General features: G+C 46.8%; 1 protein-coding gene across 6 annotated transcripts in view; it reads right to left on the reverse strand.

The window, feature by feature from the left end:
- The window catches only part of CSTF2 (cleavage stimulation factor subunit 2), a 446,855-nt gene that overhangs the window by 388,830 nt on the left and 30,331 nt on the right, over positions 1–27,694 (reverse strand). For all 6 annotated transcript variants that reach the window (XM_085607739.1, XM_085607738.1, XM_085607736.1 and 3 more), the window contains exons 2-4: positions 21,154–21,232; positions 4,348–4,517; positions 3,795–3,931 (exon numbers count right to left, since the gene is read on the reverse strand). In XM_085607739.1, coding sequence (XP_085463865.1) covers positions 3,795–3,931; positions 4,348–4,517; positions 21,154–21,232 — 386 coding nt within the window. The remainder of the gene's footprint in view (positions 1–3,794; positions 3,932–4,347; positions 4,518–21,153; positions 21,233–27,694) is intronic.

Raw genomic sequence — 27,694 nt, forward strand, 5'->3', positions numbered from 1 at the left:
ATGTTTAGGAAATAGGATTGTTTATTGCAACCAACTGTGACTGTTTACACAAATTTATTGTTTAAGACAAAAGTATTTATATTCAACCTCTCATTCTGAGAAAGTATATTTTTACCCCCCTTTGTGGTTCTAAAAATAAAACAAGCATATATTTTATATATATAAACCATTGGCCTAGAGTTCAGTTATTGAGTGTGTGAAACCATTTGCTGACTGAGTGTGTACAATAAATGCTTTACACTGTCCTCTGGTACTGCCTTACTGCTCGACCAAGCTACCACTTGTGAGAGTAAGGTCATACCTAACTTTGACCTCTATCAGCCTCTGGGGGACTGTGGACTCTGTACACCCTGTACCTATTAGGGAACAGTATATACAGAGCCACTTTCTCACACTCACTGAACTCTGTGCACACCATACCTTACTTTGGTATAGTATATACAGAGCCAGCTTCCTACAAGCACCCCCATTGTAACCAGTGTACCACACCAGGACGGAGGAAGGGGGTGAAAACGGCCCACACAAACCAAACATAGCACATTAGGGCATCACAATCTTGCAGAGAGTCCAATGCAGCCCTGCCTCCCTCCCTCCCTCAGGGGTGGCTCAATGAGACCACAAGACCCGCGATGTCAGGTCTTACCATCAGCTGCTGCCGTCCAAATCCCAGCTATCGAGCTCGCGATCGAAAGGACTTAATTGCTGATACCTGGCTGTATGTGCTCAATTCACCCAGCCTCATACCCGGTTAATCTCAACTTGAGGTCATTCATTATTCGTCATGGAAGACCCAGAGTAAACCGTTATCAGTTCCCTGCCCAGGATCGCTGATTGTAGCGTTCTTCCAACTGCCCCCACGCTTCCTATGCCTGAATCTATTCACAGCTCATCCTGAGTCCAACGCGCCTCCTAACGGCTTCGAGGCAGTATATTATTGTCAGGCTATATAACACCTGTCCTGATGATGATCCTAGTATTAATAAAGGGATCAAAACGCCGTTGACTTGTTTAAACAGTATGCACGTTAATCCAATGTGTTATAACAAGTGTAATAACTGTTTTTTTTTTAAAAGCTTGTCCTTATCATTTGGATCGGCCATAAGCTAATTTTGTTTCGACTGAAATGTTTGTTTCTATTTGTAATTGTTTTGTGTGTCTGTAGGACGCAGGACTGTGTCCCTCTCTATCATTGTGCTCTTAATTTGTTCTAAAATTGTTTTGATTCATTAAATTTCTTGTCCGCCTGGACAACATTAATATAGCACTGATTCTAGTCTATATTTATCACTATTTGATTGTACTTTAGAAGGACCTTTTGTTTTTTGTAACTAACTGATACCCAAGGTCCTCTCCTACCTTGTGGGTTCCCTTGTTAAATTAAAATATGTCCAAATCCTGGTGTCAGAGCGGTTGAGGAACCCGCAGTGCGGGCCTGCAATACTACCCGCTGCCTGCCTGGCTCAATAACAGTGTCCGCGTGGGCTTGAGGGTGGAAGTGAAGTCCTTCTCACTCACTGTGCTCCTCAATGGCCGCCTGGAGTTTACCTGCTACAGCCTGGATCACCTCAGAGCGAAGCAGCGGCTGCAATGGTGCCGCGGGCCAGCTCCTCTACGGCTCTTCTGCTCCTGCTTCATTTGCACACAATCCGCCGTCATCCTGGGGTACAAAGCCGCTGTCATCCTGGGGTATAAAGCTTAGAACTTTACAAGTTGCCACTTTAGTAACCTAAGATTTCCAGCGCCTATTTACTGATGTACAAAGAGGCTAGTCCTGCGGACTGCTTTCTACCCTCCAGGGGAGACTTCCAGGAAAGGAAGGTAACTATAGAAGCCTACCACTGGTGGAGGTGTTACCTCCCCAGGCAGGAAGCCCTGCGGTTGTTCACACAAAAGACGAGCTCCAAAGGCGAAGTCACCTTTGAATGGCAAATGGGGAACACTTGGGAGAGGGGCTACTCTATTGTTTCGGTAGACAGGCTGGCACTGGGAACAGGAGAGGAGAAGCCTGTTGTCAAACCAGTTTTTCCAGGACCTTGGTAGCCACACCTCCAGGGATGGGCTAAGGAGCTCTGAGTGCCGAGAGAGTTGGCAGAATGGTGCCTATTGGGATAGCCAGATGCCACACTTTCCAAGAAGTGTCCATCGGAGGGAGGGAGCCTAGTAGCCTATTGGCTAACAATTGCATCCTACCCTGAGGGTATATTCTGAAGATAAATAGGGCTCCACCGGCACCCAGATCTCGACTAACTTGGAAAAAGGACCGAAGGGGGACTGTCATCCTGCACCGAGGGTCCAGCAGAGAGAGGCTGCACTGTGGAAGACTGCACCTGGTGCATCTGGTGGCTAGCGACGGGAGGAACTGGGCCTGCCGTGTCCTGCTCAAGGAGAAGGAGTCTCCAGAGTCCAGTCAAGCCAAGAGAACTCCAAGGGCCAGTTGACTGGCCTCCTGTTCGCAGCAATGGGACAACAGCTGAAGAAGCTTACTGGGGCAGGTTGGTAGCCCAAAGTCTTCAAGTCCCTACCACCGTTGCGGTGCAGCACCGAGGACCAAGACCTGACACACAGAGTTGCACCTGAGTTTGCTGAGACCGGGCGTGCTGTTGGAGTGTGTGTGGGACCCTCGGAAGGCGAGTTATGGGCCCATAAAAGATTGGCCTGTGACCGCGAGAACGGGCGACAAGACTTCGGACAGACCAGAGAGGGATTTGTGGAATGTCAACCCTGCAAACAGGACCATTTCTGTGGACCAAGAAATCCCTGCAGAAAGACCAAAGTCGACCGCGTCGCATGCACAGCATCCTTAGGGCATCTTCAGCATCCTTCATCGCTTGCATCAGGACCACTTCGTAGGAATCTTTTGCAACTTGGATAAAGTGACTGGAACTGCTGATAGGCTCCTTCTTCTGGTAAGGTAAATATTCTTGAGGACCTTGCTGGTCACCCTGACTAGAACCCTGACAGAGTTGGTCACCCAAAGTACTTCTAACCGACCAGATTGACACTCACCTAAGTTTTCTTTGAAAATGTTTTGAAGTGTCTAATTTGTTGACTTTGCCAAGGCTTGTTCATGGTTGAGTGAAACTGCTTTGATTTAATATTGCTTGTAAAGTCTATCTATCGTACACCCTCTGGAGGATCTTTTTCGTTCTAGGGTCTGAAATCTTATAAAAATACAGTCTATTTTGATAAATTGGTGTCTGATTTCTTGAGTGTAGTGTCGATTTCTTCACCAACGGATTTGGTGCTGTTTAAATGCTTAACATTTGTTCCTCTGTGTAAGCCTTGCCGCTCAGTGCCACAGCTACCCAGGGTTGAGCTGAGGGTTTTACAGACGAAACCTACTGGACCTAAATTGGTTGGTGTGTGTACTACATGGTGAGGTGAAACAACCACACCATACATTACACCCCATTTTGCCACAATAGCCCACAGCCATAATAAGTTGGATGAACCATATTAAGTTATTATTTCTAAACACTTTCAGTGTCTCCTAGATCACCAGCTTACCTTCACAACACACTAGGATACTTGCTGGTTGCACCAAGAGTGTGAACTATAGACATTCATTAGCACTTTAACTCAATATGTGCTGTGACAGCCTCACTGAAGTTGGTTAATCTACATGTTCAGACTATAAAGGTACATGGGTAAACATGAGCTAATTAATACTCAACAGTACCTGCTTGCAAACATTGCAGAGGGAGGACAGCTGCTCACACATGGTCAAGTTAACTGAAAGGGAATGTGTGCTTGCCAGTATTTCAGGTACAAGCTGCCTTTCCAGTCTTACGCACCTTCATTTGCTTCATAAGCTCAAACATCTGTTCGGGGGGCAGACTAGCCACTGCTCTGCTGATCGACTCTGGGGCTTCTTCTGGATTGACAGGATCCCCATAAGGTGACTCCATAATGGGAGTCCCGGTTCCCAGGCCTGCCAGTAAAAGAGGACCAAATTACTGAACAATTATTGCAGATTTTTGAAATCAAGTCAACATAAACAAATGAAGATCTGAATAACTGGACAAGGTAGTCAGTCAAAGGTTCAGGATGTGAGCACTTAAACATATTTTTTCACCATCAGACATGTCCATGCGTAAACAGAACAACACTTTAAAATACATTACCTTCTTCAATGATTTGTAGTCAAAGCAACCAACAACAAAACATTCACTATCCTTTGTTTTATACCTTAGCTATTCCCATCTCTTCTAAAAACGGTGATAAAGTCGAACAGGCAATAACAAACAATCCAAACATGCACAGAGAGAAGCCAAATACTTTAACAACATTTCAGAGAGGAGTTGAGGTAAGGGCAAAAGGTTGCAGTATGCTGCACCACAGACTCACTTTTCAGCTCCTCCTTGTTCTTTTCACTGGCTGCATTGTCCACTCGTAGTGCTCTGCCACTGAACTCGCGGCCATTCAGGTTCCGCATGGCACTCAGGGCAGTTTCCTGGTCTTGGTATTCACAGAATCCATAGCCCTTGGGTTTCCCGGTCTCTCTGTCATACACCAGTCTACATAGGGTGGACAGTAATGAGGGATAAGTTAACTTGGAAAAAGAGTAATCACTCACTGCCCAAAATGTCAGCGTGCATTTGTAGCAAACAGACACAAACCCTACATCACGGGCCCATCAGTACTCTTGTTCACACATTAAGGCTCAAAGGCACTTCTGCCAGCTGTGAAACTGGCAATGGAAAGCAAACTGTAGGAAGGTGGATCTGTATATACTGTTCCCAAATAGGTACAGTGTGTACAGAGTCCACAGTCCCCAGAGGTTTGGCAGAGGCTAAAGTTAGATATAACCTTACTCTCTAAAGTGGTAGCTTGGTCGAGCAGAAAGGCAGTATCAGAGGACAGTGTAAAGCATTTGTTGTACACAATCAGTCAGCAAATGGTCTCACACACTCAAGAATTGAACTCTAGGCCAATGGTTTGTATATACAAATATATGGTTGTTTTATTTTAGAACCAACAATAGGTATCAAAATATACTTTCCCAGAATGAGATGCTTTAGTAAAATACTTTGCAATAGGCAATTGACTTTTGAATGCAATAGTTACAGTTTGTTGCAATAGGCAACACAATTGCAAACAATAATACATTGAGCTCAACGGGAATTTTAAGTTCTATGCAATTGATTACTTTCAGGATTACTTTTCAGGGTCAGTGCTGGGCACCAAGATCCAGCACCGGGGTCTCTCCCAATATCAGGTGAGTATTTCCGTTACTCGGTTGATTTTAGGTGAATATTTTAAAGTTTAAATACTCTACACTGAAGAAATTTCAAGTGAAACCAGTCAATATTACCCTATGGAAGAAAAGTGAGTTATCGGCTTTTGAGTAGGTACTCGACTGGCAGAGTTAAGGTGCTAGCCATAGACTCAGGGGTCTCCCAGGGTCAGGTAAGTACAGTTGTTACACCCTCAGCGGCACAGGGGCAGCCGGGTGCAGAGTGAGTTAGGCCCAATGTTAGACTATGGAAGGCAGGGGGGCATTGGTTGGTGGCTGCTGACTGGCAGGCCACGTGGCTGTGGGAGCTGGGCTCCTGGTCACTTGCTCAGGGCAAATGGGGAAGTAGGTAGGAGTAGAAGTTGCACTGTCAGGGCCACTCGGGCAGCTGGGTGCAGGGTGCTTTTGAGCCATCGGGCGTTCAATGGATTGCACTGGAAAAGCTCAAGGACGAACAAAGGCGGCAAGCTCTGGGACGGAGATTCTTCAGGTGCGACCACCACTTCGAGAGGTAAGTTGGGTATTTGGAGGATAGGTAGGTACCCAGGAGTTAGGCACAGGGGGCCGCAGGGCGCCGGGTTGCCTTTTGATGTCGGGAAATCTTACCCTCTGTTGATCGCGGTTGGGGGGGTCCCTGGTTCTGAGGCCGCCGGCGTCGTCAGGAGCATCGAGGTGGGTCCTTGGATGCCGGATTCGGGGTCACAGTCGCCGGGGGGACGTCCTCGGGGTCTTTGCCCACTCCAGCACAGGCCAGACTTGCCGGGTACAGAGTGTGCAGGGTTCGAGGTTCCTGGCTGGTGTCAGGGGTCAGTTACTTGCTTTGAGCAGAGCCATTGCTCGTGGGAGTCCCAGATGCTCAGAGGCACAAGGTAGCCAGGTCCTCTGGGGTTTGTGAGGTTGCTGGCCACGGGAGACGCCGGGATTTAGCAGGAGCAGGTTCGAGGGTCGACAGGCAGGTAGGGCTGGGGCAAAAGCAGTTGGTGTCTTCCTCTTGTTAGCAGTCGCGCAGCAGGTCTTCTTTCTTCTTGATCTTCTTTGCTATTTCGGAATCTGAGGTAGGAAGGTTCAGGGTGCCCCTAAATACTAAATTTAGGGGTGTTACAGGTAGGTAAAGGGCAGGGACAACTGGGTCCCTACCCTGGGTTGGGTACACACTCTATCCTGCCACTCTCCTGTGGGAGGGGGACAGTGGCCTAGACCTGATTGGGCAGGGCTCCCCATCTTCAAGATGGCGAGAGCCTGGGGATGTGCTTCACCTCGCCTCCCCCACCTGAAAGGTGGGGTTAGCAGAGGCTGGCACACCCCCTGTCCTCCCTTGCGGTTTCTGGCCAGTCTTCCCGCCAGAGAGGGAGTTTAGAACCGGTAGGGGCCTGGTGCTGGGTACAGCAAGCGGCCTGGAGAAGCTCACAAAGGCGGCATGCCTTTGAAGCTTCCCCTGCCCATCCTGGGGGAGGAGACCTAGCACCTCGCCAAGGATGTGCATTGTTGCAGGCCCAGGAGAGCGGATGGCTCTCTACCCAGGAGTCCAGCAACATGTCTGCTGTATGACAGCCTAGGCAGCCCCTCAGACCAGACATGGATAGTAGGTTAGGTTCAGGGGGCATCTCTAAGATGCCCTCTGTCGTGCACTTTACATTAAATCCTGCAATGGCATCAGTGCGGGTTTAATGTGCTGAGAAGTTTGATATCATCACCTTCATCAAATTTAGGGACAATCCCTTTGAGGATTCTAGGGTCAGAAGTTTCCTCCCTGTTGTTAGTTTTAGTATTGCTGCCACCATTGATGGGTGCTAAACCCATCTCCTCTCTTTCTTTTTCTAGAGCCAGGAGCCTGGACTCTAGATCCAATCTTTTGGCCAGCTTTGCTAAACGCTGTCCTCTTCACTGGGGAGTTCCCCAGTGTGTTCTCTGAGACCTGGTCCACCTATGTGGTCTCTAGGTCCCCAGAGGCTGATTCTTGGAGTTAAGGGTATGGGGACCCTTTTGAGGGATTACTGGAGGGGGGTCACCATCCCCCTCATCCTCCTCCCTTTCCTCATCTGACTGGTCATCACCATGTTCAGATGGGTGGTTCTTGGCATACTCAGCCAAGAGCTTCTGGAGCCCTTGATTGGTTGGATGCAGGCCCATTGGTATATTTTTTAGTTTGCATAGGGACCTCAATTCCTTGAAAGACAAGTGTAAGTAAGGTGTGAGGTCGAGCTCCTCAACCAGGTTCTGCATGGTATTATCTTCATTAATAGCTGGGTTTCTTTGAGACACTCTAACCAGACAGTTCTAACCCTCTACCATGGACTACAATGACTTTTATTTCTCTAAAATGCTAAGGGGACTTAAGCAAGGCCCTGACAAGACTTTTAGTATTTTGGAAAGACCAATTTTGGAAAATCAGAATTCTAAAGGCAATTTAAGAGTTCTGTCGTGTGATCAGATGGTAACCAAGTAGTCCAACAAATGCTAGTTTGTATCCCACCGCTGATCCACCAATGTAAGAAAGTGGCTCTGTATGTACTGCACCAAAGTAAGGTTCAGTGTGCACAGAGTCCACAGTCCCCAAAGGTTTGGCAGAGGCTAAAGTTAGATATAACCTTATTCTCTAAAGTGGTAGCTTGGTCGAGCAGTAAGGCATTATCAGAGGACAGTGTAAAGCATTTGTTGCACACACTCAGTCAGCAAATGGTCTCACACCCTCAAGAACTGAACTCTAGGCCATTGGTTTGTATATAAAAATATATGCTTGTTTTATTTTAGAACCAACAATAGGTATCACATTATACTTTCTCAGAATGAGATGCTTTAGATAAATACTTTCAATAGGCAATAGACTTTTGAATGCGTGGTTACAGTTGTTGCAATAGGCAACACAATTTCAAACACAATTATACATTGAGATCAATAGGAATTTCTAGTTAAATGCAATAGATTACTTTTCGGATTACTTTTCTTACCACAGGACTGGATCCTAGATTCAGTCCTGGGACATCTCCTGTAAACAGTTGAGTAAAAACGTTTTGGTTACAGTTGCGATTTTTAAGGAAAATTATTGTATTTTAAAAGTTGACACAAAAACTTTTTCACATAGAATCACCAGTGTTATCCTATGGGAGGAAATTCACTTAGCAGGTAAGTAGGGTTATCGTTACTTTTTTCTTACTCAGTGTTGGATCTTGGATACTAAATTTAGGGGCGTTACAGGTAGGTGAAGGTCAGGGACCAATGGGTCCCTGCCCTGGGGTGGGTACACCCCCTATCCTGCCACTCTCCAGTGGGAGGGGGGCAGGAGCCTACTCCTGATTGGGTAGGGCTCCCCATCCTCAAGATGGCGAGAGCCCGGAGTAGTGCTTCACCTCGCCTCCTCCACCTCAGGGGTGGGATTGGCAGAGACTGGCACTCCCCCTTTCCTCACTTGGGGTTTCCTGCCGATCTTCCCGCCAGAGTGGGGGTCAGAACCGGTGGGGGCCAGTTGCTGATTACAGCAAGTGGCCTGGAGAAGCTCACAAAGGCGGCATGCCTTTGAAGCTTCCCATGCCCATCCCCATGATGTGCATTGTTGCAGGCCCACGAGAGCGGATGGCTCCCTACCCAGGGGTCCAGCAACGTGTCTGCTGGGTGGCAGCCTAGGCAGCCTCTCAGTCAGGATGCTGGTTGTTGGTTAGTTTCAGGGGCCATCTCTAAGATGCCCTCTGTCGTGCATTTTACATTAAATCCCACACTGGCATCAGTGTGGGTTTAATGTGCTGAGAAGTTTGATATCAAACTTCAGTCTTCAGTGTAGCCATCATGGTGCTGTGGAGTTCGTGATGACGATCTCCCAGCACCATATACTCTTAATGGCAGCACTGCACTTACAGTGCGCAGGAATGGTCCTGGGTACTGAAAGGGTACAGGGCTCATGCACCTGTACCCACACCACTGACATAGGGCACCCAGCTAGAGGGGTGACTGAGGTATGCCAGGGCAGTGTGTTTGTGGGCATGGCACACAGGGATGTGTGCCATGTCGACTCTCTGTTTTGTTCTGCACCAAGACACTCAGCCTGCAAAGGCAGTGTGTGTGTGTGTCAGGGTACAGGTCCTCTAAGGGTGGCACAATAAGTGCTGCAGCCCTTAGGGGCCTTCTCTGGTCACAGGGCCCTGGGCACCTTGGGTACCATTTACCAGGGGCTGACATGTGGCCAGAGATGCCAATTGGGTTTAGGCTTCAATGCAGTTTTAGGGAAGGAACACAGGCCCTGGGTACCTGATTGGAAGGAGCCCAGGGCACACTCAGTCAAAGTACATCAGCAATTCTGCAAAAAGTGGGGGCATACCATGCAAGAAAGATGGCACTTTCTCACACCTCTGCACATGAGCTCCCCGGACCAGGTCCATGAACACCGGCTGTGCCTCTCTGCTACAAAGACCCTTACAAACTGAGCCACCAGTTGGGAGCTCTCAGACTTGTCCCAAAGTCCCCCTCTGCAGCTTGTTTTTGGGTGGCCCCCTCTTTGCCAATGATGTAGTGAGCAAGGCTACCACCCCGTCCTGCACCTCTGCACCCGGATGCTTCAGGGCAGTTAAACACAAACTGCTGCTGGTTCTTTGGACCTTGGCCCCTAGCACCTCAAGTCCTAACGGGTACCCCCCCCCCAAAATACGACTACAAGTACCTGTATCCAGTATATGTTTATTTCTCCATAGAAAGCATTACTGTGTAAAAACGCATTTGTGGTACAAATGTACATCTCGAAAAGTACTTGCCCAATTAGAAAATTCTTGGTGTTAACATAAACATGAAAAAACTTGTTATTTTTCTAAAATTGTTCTCGAGTTTCCTCTTGTGTGTGTGTCATTTATTGCCTCTGAGTGTTCAACAAATGCTTAAACTATGCTCTGATGAGCCTAAACGGTTTGCCCACACTACCAACAAAGAGAGCATTTGGGATTATTCATTTTAAGCCCTGTAAATCAATAAGGGTTGTCTGGACTTTCTAGATAGTGTACCTCTTTTTGGTACACTACATAAAAAGACAGCTTCGTACAAGGATTTTGATGCAAAACAGATTGTGGTCAAAAGAGTTGAAAGTGGGATGTTGGGTTAATGTTGGAAGATACGTGGTAGAGGGGATCCAAGTTAAACTTTAAGTTTGTGGGACCCTTCAAAGTTGTTTATGTTGCTAGAAGTTCTATCAAGCTAGAGGATGGTAGATGGTCGTCTAAGGGGAATGTGATGGTGGAGGATTGGCACAGGGGAATTTGAGAATAAGTTGGAAAGAAAAGGTATGTTATTGCAGGTGTGTGCTCTTGACTTATTGATGAATGGCAATGTAGTTGAAAACAGAATTAGAGAGAAAGTGTTGGGAAAGAACATGGAGAGGAATGTGTTCAGTATGTACGATGGTAGGGAGGAGAAGGAGAACACTGGTTTGAATACAGATTATGTCATGGATGATAGTAACGTTACCACTCATAGTGGTGGCGTTTCTAAATGGCAAAATATTAAAGTGAATTTAAATTATGTAGTAGGTTATCACTTGTTCTAAAAAAATGCAAAAATATTTAAACGAGTTTGCAGTATATATTTTTATTGTGATTTTTAAATGCATTTCATGGGTTTATGCTATGTAACATTTAAGGATTTTTTTTGTTGTGGTATTGTTTTTATGGAAAAAAAGATGTACGGTTGTAATATAAGCAAGTCCTTGTGGTAGTCATCTCGTTCAGATTTCATGATTCTTTAAAAACTGTAAGAGGTCAGTTCAACCCGAAAAGCAAGGAGATACAGCGGAGGATAGAGGGCGCCATACCTTTTGGAATAAAGGAAGAAATATCCACTATTCATGCGGGTGTTCCGTGGAGTACTTACCTTAACAGAGAGGCTGCCTCAGAGCAACAAATGTGGTCTCACACAAAATCAAAAACATCAGCAATGTTCTGTCAAACATGAGGAGGGCTTGTTGTGAGAAAGTGCCATCTTTCTTGCATGGTATGCCCCCACTTTTTGCTGAATTGCTGAATGTACTTTGATTGAGTGTGCCCTGGACTCCTGCCAATCAGGTGCCCAGGGCCTATGTTCCTTCCCTAAAACAAACAAAACCCAAATTGGCAAACCCTGGCCACATGTCAGTCCCTGGTAAATGGTACCCTAGGTACCCAGGGCCTTGTGACAAGGGAAGGCCTCTAAGGGCTGCAGCACTCATTGTGCCACCCTTAGAGGCCCTGTACCCTTACATACACACACACACTGCCTTTGCAGGCTGAGTGTTTGGGTGCAAGACAATAACAAAGTCGACATGACACACATCCCTGTGTGCCATGCCCATCACCTACACTGCCATGGCATACATCAGCCACCCCTCTAGCTGGGTGCCTTATGCCAATGGTGTGGGCACAGGAGCAGGAGCCCTGTGCCCCTACAGTACCCAGGTCCATTCCTGGGCACTGCTGCCATTTAAGAGTACATGGTGCTGAGAGCTCGTCAAACGCAAGCTCCACAGCACCATAATGGCAACACTGAAGACTGAGAAGTTTGGTATCAAACTTCTTAGCACATTAAACCCACACTGATGCCAGTGTGGGATTTAATGTACCAAGCACCCCAGAGGGCATCTTAGAGATGCCCCCTTAAACCTAACCTACAATCCACGTCTGCTCTGAGGCTGCCTAGGCTGCCACACAGCAGACATGTTGCTGGATCCCTGGGTAGGAGAGCCCCTGCTCTCCCGGGCCTGCAACAATGCACATCCTGGGCGGGGTGCTAAATCTCCTCCCCCAGGATGGGCAGGGAGAAGCTTCAAAGGCATGCCGCCTCTGTGAGCTTCCCCAGGCTACTGCAACCCCCCCACTCTGGCGGGAAGCTTTGGCCGGAAACCCCAAATAAGGACAGGGGATGTGCCAGCCTGCCAACCCCACCCCTCAGGTGGGGGAAGCGAGGTGAAGCACATCTCCGGGCTCTCGCCATCTTGAATATGGGGAGCCCTACCCTATCAGGACTAGGCTGCTGGCCCCCTCCCACAGGAGATAGGCAGGACAGGGGGTGTACCCACCACAGGACAGGGACCCATTGGTCCCTGCCCTTCACCTACCTGTAACGCCCCTAAATCTAGTATTTAGGGGCACCCTGAACCTTCCTTCCCCAGATTCCAGATTCCAAACTACAAAGAAGAGCAAGAAGAAAGAAGACATGCCCTGCAGCTGCTAAGAAGAGGAAGACACCAACTGCTTTGGCCCCATCCCTACCGGCCTGTCGACCCTCGAACCTGCTCCAACCCGGCATCTCTTGTGGCCAGCAACCTCACAAACCCCGGAGGACCTGGCTACCTTTTGGCTCCAAGCCCCTTGGGACTCCCATGAGTAGAGGCTCTACTCAAAACCTATTTCTAATCCCTGGCAGCAGCCCGGAACCGCAAACCCAGCACACTTTGCACCAGCCAAGCCTGGCCAGTGCCGGAGTGAACAAAGACCACGAGGATGACCCCACGGCGACTGTGACCCCGAGTCCGGCACCCAAGGACCTCCCTCGACCCTCCTGAAGAAGCCTGCAGCCTCAGAACAAGGTGCCCCCCCTACCGCGATCAACAGAGGGTAAGATTTCCCGACACCAAAAGGCACCCCTGCACGTGGCGCCCCGCGGCCCCCTGTGCCCACTCCCGGGGTACCTACCTATCCTCCAACTACCCAACTTACCTCTCAAAGTGGTTGTGGCACTTGAAGAATCCTCGTCCCCGAGCTTGCAGTCTTTTTCTAAACCGGAGATTTCCCATTGAACTCAATTGAGCGCCCGAAGGCTCAAAAGCACCATGCACCCAGCCGCCCGAGTGGCCCTGGCAGTGCAACCTCTACACCTAACTACCTCCCCACTTGCCCTGAGTAAGTGACCAGGAGCCCAGCTCCCACAGCCGCGTGGCTTGCTAGTCAGCAGCCACCAACCAAGGCCCCCCTATCCCTCATAGGATAACATTGGGCCTAACTCTCTCTGTACCCGGCCGCCCTAGTGTCGCTGAGGGTGAACTATCTGTACCTACCTGACCCTGGGGGACCCCTCAGCCTATGCCCAGAACCTCAACTCTGCCAGTCGAGTACTTACCTTTAAAGCGATAACTCTATTTTCTTCATAGGGTAACATTGACTGGCTTTTTCCTGAAATTTCTTGTAAGTGTGGACTTTTCAAATCTTAAAATATTCACCAAAAATCAGCCAAGTAACGAAAACACTCACCTGCTCTTAGGTGAGCTCCCAGTGCTGGATCTTGGTGCCCAGCACTGACTCTGAAAAATACCTACAACTGTACTTACAAGTAACCCAATTTTCTTCCATAGGAAACCATTGACTGTTTTTCTGTGAAATTTCTTCTAAGTGTCAATTTCTGCAATCTTTAAATATTCCTTAAAAATCGTATAATATCTGAAAACGTAATTACTTACCTGTTTTGGATAAAGGTCCCAGTACTGAGTCTAGGTACCCAGTACTGGATTACAAAAATAACGAGAACATACTGTACCTGCAACTTGAATTTTCTTCCATAGGGAATCATTGACTGTTTTCTCTGAAATATTTTCTAAGTGTCAACTTCTAAAATAGCTAAAATTGATTTAAAAATCATCACAATAATTAAGTCGACTTTCATCACTTGATTCTAAGTACTGACCCAGGACTGAATCTAGGATCCAGTCCTGGAATTCCAAAAGTAATCCGTTACAAATAACTTGAAACTTACATTGAATTCAATGCATTATTGTGTTTAAAATAGAGTTGCCTATTGCAACCACTTGTAACTGTTTACAAAAGTCAATTGCATATTGCAAAAGCATTTATATAAAGCATCTCATTCTGAGAAAGTATATTTTAATACCTATTGTTGGTTCAAAAATAAAACAAGCATATATTTTTGTATATATACATCTTTGGCCTAGAGTTCAGTTATTGAGTGTGTGAGACTATTTGCTGACTGAGTGTTTACAACAAATGCTTTACACTGTCCTCTGATGTTGCCTTACTGCTTGACCAAGCTACCACTTTAGAGAGTAAGGTTATATCTAACTTTAGCCTCTTCCAAACCCTTGGAGACTGTGGACTCTGTACACCCTGTACCTATTAAGGAACAGTATATACAGAGCCACTTTCTCACACTTGTGTATTTGGAAGGATAAAACTCAAAATGTTCACAAAGTCACCTCCCCGATATAGAATAGGCTAAACACTTCAAAGAGGTGTATAGAAAGCATCACGCGCCATTAAATCGCTTATCCACAACACAGTTGGCCTGTGCAGCTCACAGCAAGCTGGTGGGATGAGATCACAGAACTCTTGCTTTTAATGAATCACCTGAAACGGCATCCTTAAAATTACACAGCAGTTCAGTGATATTTCTCCTAACCACCTGCAGACTGGTTCTGTAACCTCAGCAACATACACTTTTAAGTGAGTTTTGTATCTCTGATGGCAGTAGTAGGTATTTTTCACAATTATGATACTGGAAGATTACAATATTTAGGATTAAACAACAGGGCTTGGAAATGCCCCTGTGGCCACTAAAGTCAGAGCTGCTAAGTGAGCAGAACAGAAAGAATGCTTGTGAACTAGGGTCTTGAGGCTCTAGTGAGTGTGAGAAACAAATACAATCTATATGACTGGTCCAATTTAATGCTCAAATGCCTCACCACTACTTGCTCTATCCTTTCAAACTGTTCTCACTAGCCGCTGAACTAACACCCATACTCTGATCAGCCAATCCATCATTTAACCCATCTGACCTTTCTATTACCTACATGTTATCTTTTCATTGTCCCTTCTTCCCTTAACTGATCAAACCATTCGCGCTTTCGTCCTTTGTTATAACTGGACATTCAACTCTCTCCAACTATTCCTCTCTGGCTCTTGACCAGGCAGCTTTAATTCCACAATTCTACAACATCTGCTGGAAAGCATGATTTCAGATACCTCTTTGCCAATCTTCAATAAACGCTATATGTTAAGTTTCATTTTTGTTTCAAAAGTCTCAAACAGCTAGTGTTCAATCACTTCCCCTCTCACCTCTCCTACTTGAGCCAACTTAAGCTGGTTTCCGCCAACTTCAATTCATGACAGGCAAGGAATATATCTGAAGCTTTATTACATCAGATCAATTTTACTGCAGTCTTCGACAATGCAGACCACCCTAAAATGCATAAAATCCTTCTATCCTAGGGGAAACACAGCCAGGGTACTAGAATAGCTCGCCTCTGACCTCTAACAGATAATTTCAGTCTTGTGACATTCATTACTCTCATTACCAACCCCTAGCAGTCTGTTAAGCCCAGGATGCAATTGCAGAACCTCTGTTTTATACTACTAATCCTGTTGACTTTCTCTCTCCCTTTGTTCAACAATGATATTCCTCTTATCTTACTCACTCGCACCGATCTAACATTCCATAATTAGTGTCCGTAGGAAGCTGGCATCTCATATGAAATATCAAAATGAGATACATCATGCAAGGAGTCCAGGGGTTTCCTTATGAATTGACAGGGGCTTGCACTAGCAATTCCAAGGTACTCTCTAAGAGGTAGTGTGGTCAAGCAGCCTTAAGGCTTATCAGAGAGGAGTGCAAGACAATCTGCAAATGCCAACAATAGTAAATAAATGATGCACACAACTCGAGGCGATCCACACCAATTTTGTAAAATTAATACGTATCTTTATATATATGTAGGCACCCGAATCAATAAGATAGGGTAAATATGTTTTTGAAGAGAAATACTTTTGCATTTAAAAGCAATTTTCAGAGGCTGCAATGTTATTCTATGGGAGGAAAAACAAGTACGGCATTCAGGTACAGTGAAGCGACTTACTAGACCAAACTCCTGGACTTCAGTTTAGTGTCAGGCAAGGTCCAAGGTAGCACCAGCTAGACAAGTGATACTCAAAGGGTGGCCCCCCTGAACTTTACATTGGGCTGCCGTTTACTCTGCTAAGCACTAACATTAAAAACAAGCATTTGCAATGCAATAGGTCTCGCATTTATAAGAGTTTGAGCTATTGGCATTGCAAAATTGCAATGCCTTTTATTTATGTTTTGGTTTTAAAACAAATAAAAGGCATTGTCATTTACAATGTCAGTAGCATAAACTCGCCTAAAAGCAGTGTGTGGAGTGCAGCAGTGTGTGGAGTGCAGCAGTGTGTGGAGTGCAGCAGTGTGTGGAGTGCAGCAGTGTGTGGAGTACAGCAGTGTGTGGCGTACAGCAGTGTGTGGCGTACAGCAGTGTTTCGTGTAGCAGTGTGAGGCATGCAGCACTGTGTGGCGTGCAGCAGTGTGCGGTGTGCAGCAGTGTCGTGCAGCAGCAGCGTGCAGCAGTGTCGTGCAGCGTGCAGCAGTGTCGTGCAGCGTGCAGCAGTGTCGTGCAGCAGTGTGCAGCAGTGTCGTCCAGCAGTGTGCAGCAGCAGTGTGCAGCAGTGTCGTGCAGCAGTGTGTGGCGTGCAGTAGTGTGAGGCGTGCAGCAGTGTGAGGCGTGCAGCAGTGTGAGGCGTGCAGCAGTGTGAGGCGTGCAGCAGTGTGAGGCGTGCAGCAGTGTGAGGCGTGCAGCAGTGTGAGGCGTGCAGCAGTGTGAGGCGTGCAGCAGTGGGAGGCGTGCAGCAGTGGGAGGCGTGCAGCAGTGGGAGGCGTGCAGCAGTGGGAGGCGTGCAGCAGTGGGAGGCGTGCAGCAGTGTGTGGCGTGCAGCAGTGTGTGGCGTGCAGCAGTGTGCGACGTGCAGCAGTGTGCGGCGTGCAGCAGTGTGTGCCGTGCAACAGTGTGTGCCGTGCAACAGTGTGTGCCGTGCAACAGTGTGTGCCGTGCAGCAGTGGGAGGCGTGCAGCAGTGGGAGGCGTGCAGCAGTGGGAGGCGTGCAGCAGTGGGAGGCGTGCAGCAGTGTGAGGCGTGCAGCAGTGTGAGGCGTGCAGCAGTGTGAGGCGTGCAGCAGTGTGAGGCGTGCAGCAGTGTAATGCAGCAGTGTGCAAAGCAGTGTGTGGCGTGCGGTAGTGTGCGGCGTGCAGCAGTAGCAGTGTGTGGCGTGCAGCAATGTTTTGTGTAGCAGTGTGAGGCATGCAGCACTGAGTGGCGTGCAGCGGTGTGCAGCAGTGTGCGGCGTGCAGCAGTGTCGGGCAGCATGCAGCAGTGTCGGGCAGCATGCAGCAGTGTCGGGCAGCATGCAGCAGTGTCGGGCAGCATGCAGCAGTGTCGGGCAGCATGCAGCAGTGTCGTGCGGCAGTGTGCAGCAGTGTCGTGCAGCAGTGTGTGGCGTGCAGCAGTGTTTCGTGCAGCAGTGTGTGGCGTGCAGCATTGTTTCGTGCAGTAGTGTGCGGCGTGCAGCAGTGTGAGGCGTGCAGCAGTGTGAGGCGTGCAGCAGTGTGCGGCGTGCAACAGTGTGCGGCGTGCAGCAGTGTGAGGCGTGCAGCAGTGTGAGGCGTGCAGCAGTGTCGTGCAACAGTGTTGTGCAACATGCAGCAGTGAGTAATGCAGCAGTGTGCAGCAGTGTGTGCCATGCAGCAGTGTGTGGCGTGCAGCAGTGTTTTTCGTGTAGCATTGTGCGGCGTGCAGCAGTGGGAGGCGTGCAGCAGTGGGAGGCGTGCAGCAGTGGGAGGCGTGCAGCAGTGGGAGGCGTGCAGCAGTGGGAGGCGTGCAGCAGTGGGAGGCGTGCAGCTGTGTAATGCAGCAGTGTGCGAAGCAGTGTGTGGCGTGCGGTAGTGTGCGGCGTGCAGCAGTAGTAGTGTGTGGTGTACAGCAATGTTTCGTGTAGCAGTGTGCAGCATACAGCAGTGTGCAGCGTGCAGTAGTGTGTGGCTTGCAGAAGTGTGCGGCGTGCAGCAGTGTGTGGCGTGCAGCAGTGTGTGGCGTGCAGCAGTGTGTGGCGTGCAGCAGTGTGAGGTGTGCAGCAGTGTGTGGCGTGCAGCAGTGTGTGGCGTGCAGCAGTGTGTGGCATGCAGCAGTGAGTAATGCAGCAGTGTGTGGCGTGCAGCAGTGTGTGCCGTGCAGCAGTGTGTGCCGTGCAGCAGTGTTTCGTGTAGCATTGTGCAGCGTGCAGCAGTGTGTGGCGTGCAGCAGTGTTTTGTGTAGCAGTGTGCGGCGTGCAGCAGTGTGAGGCGTGCAGCAGTGTGAGGCGTGCAGCAGTGTGAGGCGTGCAGCAGTGTGAGGCGTGCAGCAGTGTGAGGCGTGCAGCAGTGTGAGGCGTGCAGCAGTGTGAGGCGTGCAGCAGTGTGAGGCATGCAGCAGTACATGAAATACAAGCATCTCACTGCTAATGGGTTAAACACTGAATATAATACCATTTACCAGCACAACATGGGTCTAGAGACACACAGAAAGGCAGAATAGAGTCCGCTATTTCAGATCACATTCTCAGCCTACAGCTTGGTGCCATTAGCTGGTGCGCTTACACCACCACTGTTAAGCGCCTGGCTTTTAACTAGTGCACCACGTGCTGCCCCACGAGGCCGCCAGTAACTGCAACACTGGGGCTCGTGCCCCAGCCCTTTCACTTTATAAATCACTGTTAGCAGATCTGTTAATCCCACTGGTGCATCTCCAGTGAGGCAGGACTACGGCTCCCACAATGCATCACATTATTAAACGAAAGCTCAGGACTGGAAAAGACTCGAGACCTGACTGTTCAACTGAAACCCCCACCGCAGCAGCCTCAGCGCCTGGTTACCCTTGGGGGCGATTAGACGCACTTTACAAAACTTGTTGATATTAAATTGATAATGAATACGTGGTTGCTGGCGAATGAGTGCATCAGATAATCTGTGCTAGAAGTAAAATGTGGACTTTATGCCACACCCGAGCGAATAAACGGAAATACTTCTTTGCTCGGATACCAACCCCACCTTGTTCTCTCTCTTACACGCACATCACGCACATGGTCACTGCTTATCATGAACTAGCATTACGGGCGCTCCATTACATAAATAAAAAGCCATGGTGAATGCTGCTGGATGCTGTTTGGCAGGTGGGAGGGGTAAATAAAAGGCCACAGTGATTAAACAAAGAAAGTGAAACCAGCCATGGCATCTTGCTGGATGATGTTTGGGAGACAGAGAACAAGAGCGCACTGAAGCGGACGAGGAGGGAGTGGGGGCGGGCACAGTGGTGTGGGCCGCAGTTGTAAAAGGCAGGGAGAGGGTGAGATTGAGGAAGGGAAAGATAGGGATCAAAGGAAAAAACAAGGGGGTGGCAAATGGTGTGCACTTTGATGTCCTCAGTGGCCGCGCGGCTCACTGAGGACATCAAAGCAAGTGATCAGGCAGTGCTTTTCAGGCTGCCAAATGGTGCGCGCGCCCGGGGCACATGCACTGTATTTGGAGGCCTGAAAAGCACTGTTTGCACTTCCAAAACTCGCTTACTATAAGTCTCGCCAGAGCAGCGCTAAAGCGCTGTCTCAGGCGAGACCTAAAAATTGTTAAATATACAGCATGCACTTATTTAAAGGTTAATTACAGTTAAACAAAAGGAAGTGTCTAGGCCCTTAACTTTAGGAACACCTTCATTTTTAAAGACAGCAAATGGTGTTTTTCATTGATCTGTAGAACCATTTCACCTTAGTAAATCAAATTATAGCAGTGCATTCAGAAGTATTTTATAAAGTGATGGTTTAAAATATGAATTTAGATACGTTCATGCTTCCCACCCATTCACCCCACATCCCACCCCCACCCGGACAACCATGCCATTAGTGATTACAGCCAAGCACAGGAGATGGTTTTGTACAGCATGCATCTTCAAGTCCTGTATTTTGAACTCCTCTTATATGTGATAATGAAGAAAAAGGAGGGATATTGAAATAAAACAATTGCCCAGTGCACACATTTTGGTCAAGTGGAGAAGTCGGGATGCATCCCAGGTTTTCTGGTTTCACACTGTGCAATTGAATTCAGCCAGTAGATATACACGCTTCCCCTACACCCACTTTACTTCCCCCTCCCCCACTGGAATCAGTGCGGGCCACGGTCACACCAAAGACCAAACTTTGCGGCCCCTGAGAAAATGTTTGTGAGTACCCAGGAGCTAGACACCACCAGCGGCACTAGCCCGGCAGGGTGAAGGGGTGCAATACAGAGTCGGGTGCCCAATGGAAGTCAATGGGTATCAGTCTTCTGTCAAAGAGGCTGCAGGTTTTGACTAGGAAGTCAGTCGGGGTGAACCAACAGGGGGGCTCAGGCCTCATGATACTCGGGATGTAGGGACACCATTGGTACTCTTCTCTACAAGCCAGGGGCAACAGATCCAGAGGTGTCCTTATGCACTGGGTTTTCGTCACTAGGAGCAGAAGTGGTTGAGTGGGCCTGAGAACAGAGGCAACAGGCATATTTGAGAAGGCCACAGTATGGAAACCCAAAGTGGACTTTGAGTATGCAGGTTCTGGGGAGAACATTGGCACAGCTGGCCCTCTTCAGATCTATCTAGGCAGCTCGGGTGCAGAGGTGCTTTCTGGCGTCGGGTATCAGCCGTCTTGGAGCCTCACAGCTCAGTCTTTGGTACCTGCAGGATGCAGGGGAATAGTTCTGCTGTTCCACAGAAATTCTTGGTTCCTGGCTAAAGCACTGGAGGGTCTCCCAGGATTTGGAGATGGAGCATCTGCACGGCAAGACGTCTTTTGGTGCAACTGTCGAAGTCAGCAGGCAGTGTTGGCGCCAAGTCAGTTGCTGGCTGTTCTGATTTTGCAACTTTCCACGTTCATCTTCTTTCAGGTCTGCAGGATCTGCTTTTCTGGTGCCAGGGGCTCCGCTAAATACCGAATTTAGAGGTGTTAGAGGAGTGTAGGGTAGTAGCCAATGAGCTACTTATCCTTGGGGTCACTACGCCCCATATACAACCACTTCCTATGAGAAGTGGGCATAACCCTGTCCCAGAATTACTAAGTTAATGGTATAGCTCTGCAACGGGCTGCAAAAGTCAATGAACAGAAATACATACAAAAAGAGCTCACCTAAAACTGACAACAGGACCAACTTCAGAGAAAATGTCCTTCAGCTGTTCTTCTGTCGCTTCATATGGAATATTTCCCACTGAAAGAGAGCCCATTTATACAAAGAATTAGTCTTGCCATACATAAAGCAGGCAAGTGCCTGCCCTAATTATAATGCAAGCTAAGTGACAAAATTCAAAAATTACATTAGACATAGTGATTTTAATGGCAAGAGTAATCCATTTAATCTTAATTCTCAAAATAATGGGTTTTATTCACAAAGGCATTTTAGAGTTTGTAAATTAGTGCTCCAGTAGTACTCTTTCAGTTCTTATATGCCTTTGTGACTTGCCCCCAAAACATCTAAGATGCGAACAGTCATATGCAAGTTATACAAACAGAAAAGTGTCCTCTTTGAATTTTGCTAAAAGGTAGTTGTACGTTTCACAGCAGATTCACAAATGAATGTAAGAGTGTGGAAAAGAGTACTCAAGGACTACTACTTCAAGTGCGCATACACACTTTTTTTTTAATCAGACCCTGCTAACAGGATATGTTCTGAACTAAAATCGAGCACTCCTGCTGCAAATGGAGGCCGCTACACCTTACTCAGCATCAGAAACTTTGTTCTGCTGCTTTACTACAGGATTATGAAAAATTAATGGCAGCAGGGGAAAGAGGGAAACCCTCTTCAGACTATCTCTACAAGGCAGTAAAACAAGTGTACATTGAAAATGTAAAATGGCTCCATTACCAGGCGCTCTCTTGATATCAATTTCCAATGTTTTTGAGGGAGTAAGAAATGGGGATTCAAAACCCTACACTCAGTAGTGCAGTGAACTAAGAGAGCTTTTCAATGGTAAGGCAGCACCAATTTAAAAAAACAAAAAACCTAATTTGCCTTTACATTGTAGCCAATTACACGTATATATATATATATTATCTACTGGCGGTCGCCAGTATATAGTTATAGTTAGGACCCTGTTTCCATAGGAAATCCGCAACATTCTATTTTGAATAACTTTGGCGCCGGTCGACGAATCCTCGCGAATTTTTCAAAATAGGTGGGGCGCTACGCTCCGCTCCCTGAAAGTCTCGGGGGGAATCGTCAAGCGGGGGCTGAGATAAAAGGGGGGTCCCAAAACGCGTTTTTCCCATGCATTTTTCCATAGGACCTTTAGACAGAGCTACAGCCCGAACGGCTGAACAGAATTTAATGAAATTTGGCAGAGAGGTAGTCCTCAGGTCAAGGAAGTGCCTTTTGTAGGTTTGGTGTAAATCTGTTCAGTAGTTTCTGAGAAAATAGCCTTTAAATCAATATATATATCTGAGCCAGCTTACGGTGCGCTTACGGTGCGCTTACCGTACGCGTACGGTGACGTGCGCGATTCTGATTGGCCGTTAGATCTTAGTAAACATTCGAATCGGTCGAAACCAGGAAGCGGCGGCCGCCATTTTCTCTCTCGCACTCTGACAGGGGGTTGAAAAACAAAGTGCAAAAACATGTAAAGGGGCTGTTTAGACAGCTCCCAAGCACCTAGCCATGTCGAGGGAGTCCCCAACGAACCCCCAAGTGAAAAAAGGGAATTTTAATTTTTTCGAAAATTTCGCCGATTACGCTTACTGTACGCGTACGGTAATAAATAATAAAAAAAAAATATCCACCTTTTCACCACCCCGTGTGCAAATGGTGCCTGAAGGGCACCATTTGTACATGGCTTATGATCAGTGAACAAAACATATATTTTACCTGTCACAACGATGCTCATCATATGTCCTCCATGTGCGCACGGTGCGCGAAGCGCATCGTGCGTTCATGGCCCATCTAGCGTAACGTGGGCACGCAGTGCGCGAAGCGCACCGCGTGCTCACTGTGCGCGCACGGTGCGCGAAGCGCACCGTGCGCGCACGGAACGAACTGCGTTAAGTGGGCGCGCACGCCACAAATGGCATAAAGTAACTTAGCATTTAAAAAACCGTACAAATTCACTGAAAAAAACATAGGTTTCACACATGTTATAGTTAGCTGGCCATTTTACTGATAAAAAACCAATGAAATTCCCCCGTTATAGTTACTGTAGGCAACTATAACTCACGCGACCGTAATCCTCTGCTGATGACATATGTGTCTTTATGAAAAAAAAATATTTGTAATATATGTATAGCTAAAATTTAATGGAAGAAGACCTGGGCAAATAAGTGTCTAAATGCAGTATTAGCATCAGCAGAGGATTACGGTCGCGTGAGTTATAGTTGCCTACAGTAACTATAACGGGGGAATTTCATTGGTTTTTTATCAGTAAAATGTCCAGCTAACTATAACATGTGTGAAACCTATGGTTTTTTCAGTGAATATATATATATTACCTACTGGCAGTCGCCAGTAGGTAGTTATAGTTAGGACAACGTTTCCATAGGAAATCCGCAACATTCTATTTTGAATAACTTTGGCGCCGGTCGACGAATCCTCGCGAATTTTTCAAAATAGGTGGGGCGCTACGCTCCGCTCCTACCCTGAAAGTCTCGGGGGGATTCGTCAAGCGGGGGCTGAGATAAAAGGGGGGTCCCAAAACGCGTTTTTCCCATGCATTTTTCCATAGGACCTTTAGACAGGGCTACAGCCCGAACGGCTGAACAGAATTACTAGAAATTTGGCAGAGAGGTAGTCCTCAGGTCAAGGAAGTGCCTTTTGTAGGTTTGGTGTAAATCTGTTCAGTAGATTCTGAGAAAATAGCCTTTAAATCAATATATATATCTGAGCCAGCTTACGGTGCGCTTACGGTACGCTTACCGTACGCGTACGGTGGCGTGCGCGAGCGCGATTCTGATTGGCTCTTAGATCTTAGTAAACATTCGAATCGGCCGAAACCAGGAAGCGGCGGCCGCCATTTTCTCTCTCGCACTGAGAGTGATTTTTAAAATATAAAGCCCAAAAACATGTAAAGGGGCTGTTTAGACAGCTCCCACACACATAGCCATGTTGGGGGAGTCCCCATAGATCCCCCAAGGCCAAAAACGGAATTTTTATTTTTTTGGTAATTTCGCCGATTACGCTTACCGTACGCGTACGGTAAAAAATTAAAAAAAAAAAAAAAAATTCCACACTCTCTCCATCCCGTGCGCAATTGGTGCCCGCAGGGCATCAATTGTGCATGGCTTATTACCTGTGAGATAATCTAAAATATTTTTTAAAAAAAATAATAAAAAAACAAATTATCCACACTCTCTCCACCCCGTGTGTAAATGGTGCCCGAAGGGCACCATTTGTGCATGGCTTATAAAATATCCGAAAAATTAAAATATTACCTTTCAAAACGAAGTGCATCCTATGTCCTCCATGTGCGCACGGTGCGCGAAGCGCATCGTGCGTACATGGCCCTAACTGCGTAAAGGGGGCGCGCGGTGCGTAACGAACTGCCGCGGTGCGGCACGGAACGAACTGCGTTAAGTGGGCGCGCACGCCACGAATGGCGTAAAGTAACTTAGCATTTAAAAAACCGTACAAATTCACTGAAAAAACCATAGGTTTCACACACGTTATAGTTAGGAATTAGCATTTAAAAAACCTTGCAAATTCACTGAAAAAACCATAGGTTTCACACATGTTATAGTTAGCGGTAATTTTACTGATAAAAAACCAATGAAATTCCCCCGTTATAGTTAGTGCAGGCAACTATAACTCACGCGACCGCAGTCTTCTGCTGATGACATATGTGTCTTTATGAAAAAAAAATATTTGTAATATATGTATAGCTAAATATGTATGGAAGAAGACATGGGCAAAACAGTATTAGCATCAGCAGAGGATTGCGGTCGCGTGAGTTATAGTTGCCTGCACTAACTATAACGGGGGAATTTCATTGGTTTTTTATCAGTAAAATTTCCGCTAACTATAACATGTGTGAAACCTATGGTTTTTTCAGTGAATATATATATAAATAGTGCACTCTCCACACCATCACGTAGTTTCTGCTTTCACAGCTATCCCAACGCGAAAGAAAAGGAGAAACGGACCCTCACGACTCAGGCAGGAAGATTTTTATTTCATTCGACTCTCCCTCTGCGACGCGTTTCGAGCACTGAGTGCCCTTGATCACACACAGAGTATTGCATCCGCCATTGTTTTTACCAATTGCATCATAAATCACGTGACCATCACCAAATAAACATAGTAGAGATACTTCGCTTCTCACATCATATGTTGTTACGAGGTAGATGTTATAACATTCATAGGGTAAAACAAACTTGATTGCACTTGTGAGCTATTATTTTATACTGCGTAAAATGCAGTATTGAAAAATACATTATCAGTGGATAATATAAATATGATAAATACATAGAAATATTGTTAGGAACATTTTCTGTATAAAAATATATTTTTTTATATAAATATAAAACCACTTAAAACTACAATGTAGGGCATGGTCACTTGTAAACATTTTCAATAAATATGTAACCAAATCATTTGTGCAAAATAGATCAAATGTGCAAAAATTTGCAAATTATGTAACTGCCCCTTTCACATTCTTTGTGCATCAGTTTGTTTCCTTCTCAGATGTAATTTTATATCGGCATTAATGCACATATATATATACACACATTTGTTAGAAATGGGGGTCTCTAGTTGGCAGAGGTACCTTTGTCCAAATAGGGACCCTTGCTCCGGGTGAGGGGGATACACTCTAGATAACCCCTGCTCACCCCCTTGGTAGCTTGGCACGAGCAGACCGGCTTATCCCAAAGGCAATGTGTAAAGTATTTGTACCAACACTCACAGTAACACAATAACACCACAAATGGACCCCACATCGGTCTAGAAAAATAAACTATCTAAACTTAACAAGACCAAAACGACAAAAATACAACATACAAGTATTAAGAAGAAGCATTGGCATAGCCAATAGGTCTCACCTTTGGGACCTTATAAGTGTTTTGCCATGCAACAGTTGTTGTTGCACAAGGATATTGTGCTGCATAACTAAATACTTATAAGGTCCCAAAAGCGAGACCTATTGGCTATGCCAATGCTTGTGCAGCGCTGACAGAAATGTCTTCAGAGCTCCTTTGTGAAAGTGTTGTATAGAGTGAAATAGAAGGAGCAGATAAACGCAAAGAGGCTTTTACAAACAAAAGGGCGCTTCACGGCAATGCATTAGAGGACATTAAAATCAACCCCATGCCTCAATATTTCGGTGCAGTCGCTTTGTTTTCACAAACCCAGCCTCCTGTCCCAAAACCCAACATAGGCAAATATGGAAACTTGAATGGAACCTCCTTCATCCATTGATGCAGCAAAGTATTGCCACATGGCCTGCTCACCAACCTCAGACGCCATGCATGTCACTGCAGGCAGAAACTTTGACAATGAACAAGAGGTATTCCCTTATTGCCTGCGCCGACCACCGGAAAACATGCAAAATGCCACAGCCAATATGCGAAGCACTCTCATTTGGGAGTGTCAGTCAACAATACGGACTATGGAGAGTTCATCTAGCGGACACCCATATCCAGTTTACTTTCTAGTCTCACTAGAATTTAGGACTATGAAGAGGGTCCGCTCATTCCTCTTGCCAGAACTTTTGGAAGGACAGATGTCAACCAAGTTCCACACCATCCTTGAAGGCACTGGATCCTTATTATCTGCAATACAGCTGAAAATGTAAGACTGATATTCTTTGAAGGACAAGCGAGTGAATGTCACATTAATGGCACCCTATAGCAGTTCCAGTACTTCTTTCAAGGGTTAGGATGCTTCAAGGATATGGTTGTCAAGCTGTGAGGGACACAAGAGTACCATTTCACCGGCATCAACTCGTTGAAAAGGTATTTTAAAACTAGATTGTCATAGACGAAGTACCAGAACCGACTCGGGTCGCCCCATGGAAGCTGTTGGGGAGAGGGCGGAGGGGGTGGCGATAGAAGCAGTCCGAATCAGAAGTAAGTGTTATAGCAAACCTAAAAAGAGCAGGATAAGTCCCTCTGCTGTCGAGGACCCAAAAATGTTGTCCTTAAGGCACTTCAGGAGAGGGTTGTTGCTTGGTCACCCCAAGGTCACCAGAACATTGCAAGACTGAAGCCACACTACGTGAGAAACTGTGGATCCCAAAGATGTACAAGCTGGTTTAAAAAGGTTGTACAAGAGTGCAGACTGAGCCAGCTCCTAAGTGGAGATGAAAGGCCAGCTCCAGTCCTCGCCAAGGAACAATGTCCTCATTGACTCATGCATTAAGTTCCCAGCTGTGGAGTTAGCAAGAACCACTTTGGCTGAACATATAAAACCTGAGATAGGAGAAAACTATTGCATTGCAACATTTGGTATTCATCAAGAAATAAAGACTGACAGCAACCCACTCACTCAAAAAAGTGATTTTCAAAATTACCTGCAACAGCTGAGGACAACCCACTGGAAAAATATCACCCTATGATCACATCAAGCCAATGGGGGGGGGGGGGGGGAGGGGGGAGTGGAGTGCTTCATAAGGTCAATAAAGTGCTTTAGATTGTGATTCAGCGGAAAGAAGACGTTGAGTGCTTCCTACTGTTACCTGAAGAATTCCTGCAA

Source organism: Triturus cristatus, chromosome 5_2 (assembly GCF_964204655.1).
Source record: "Triturus cristatus chromosome 5_2, aTriCri1.1, whole genome shotgun sequence".
NCBI classification, from domain to species: Eukaryota; Metazoa; Chordata; class Amphibia; order Caudata; family Salamandridae; genus Triturus; species Triturus cristatus.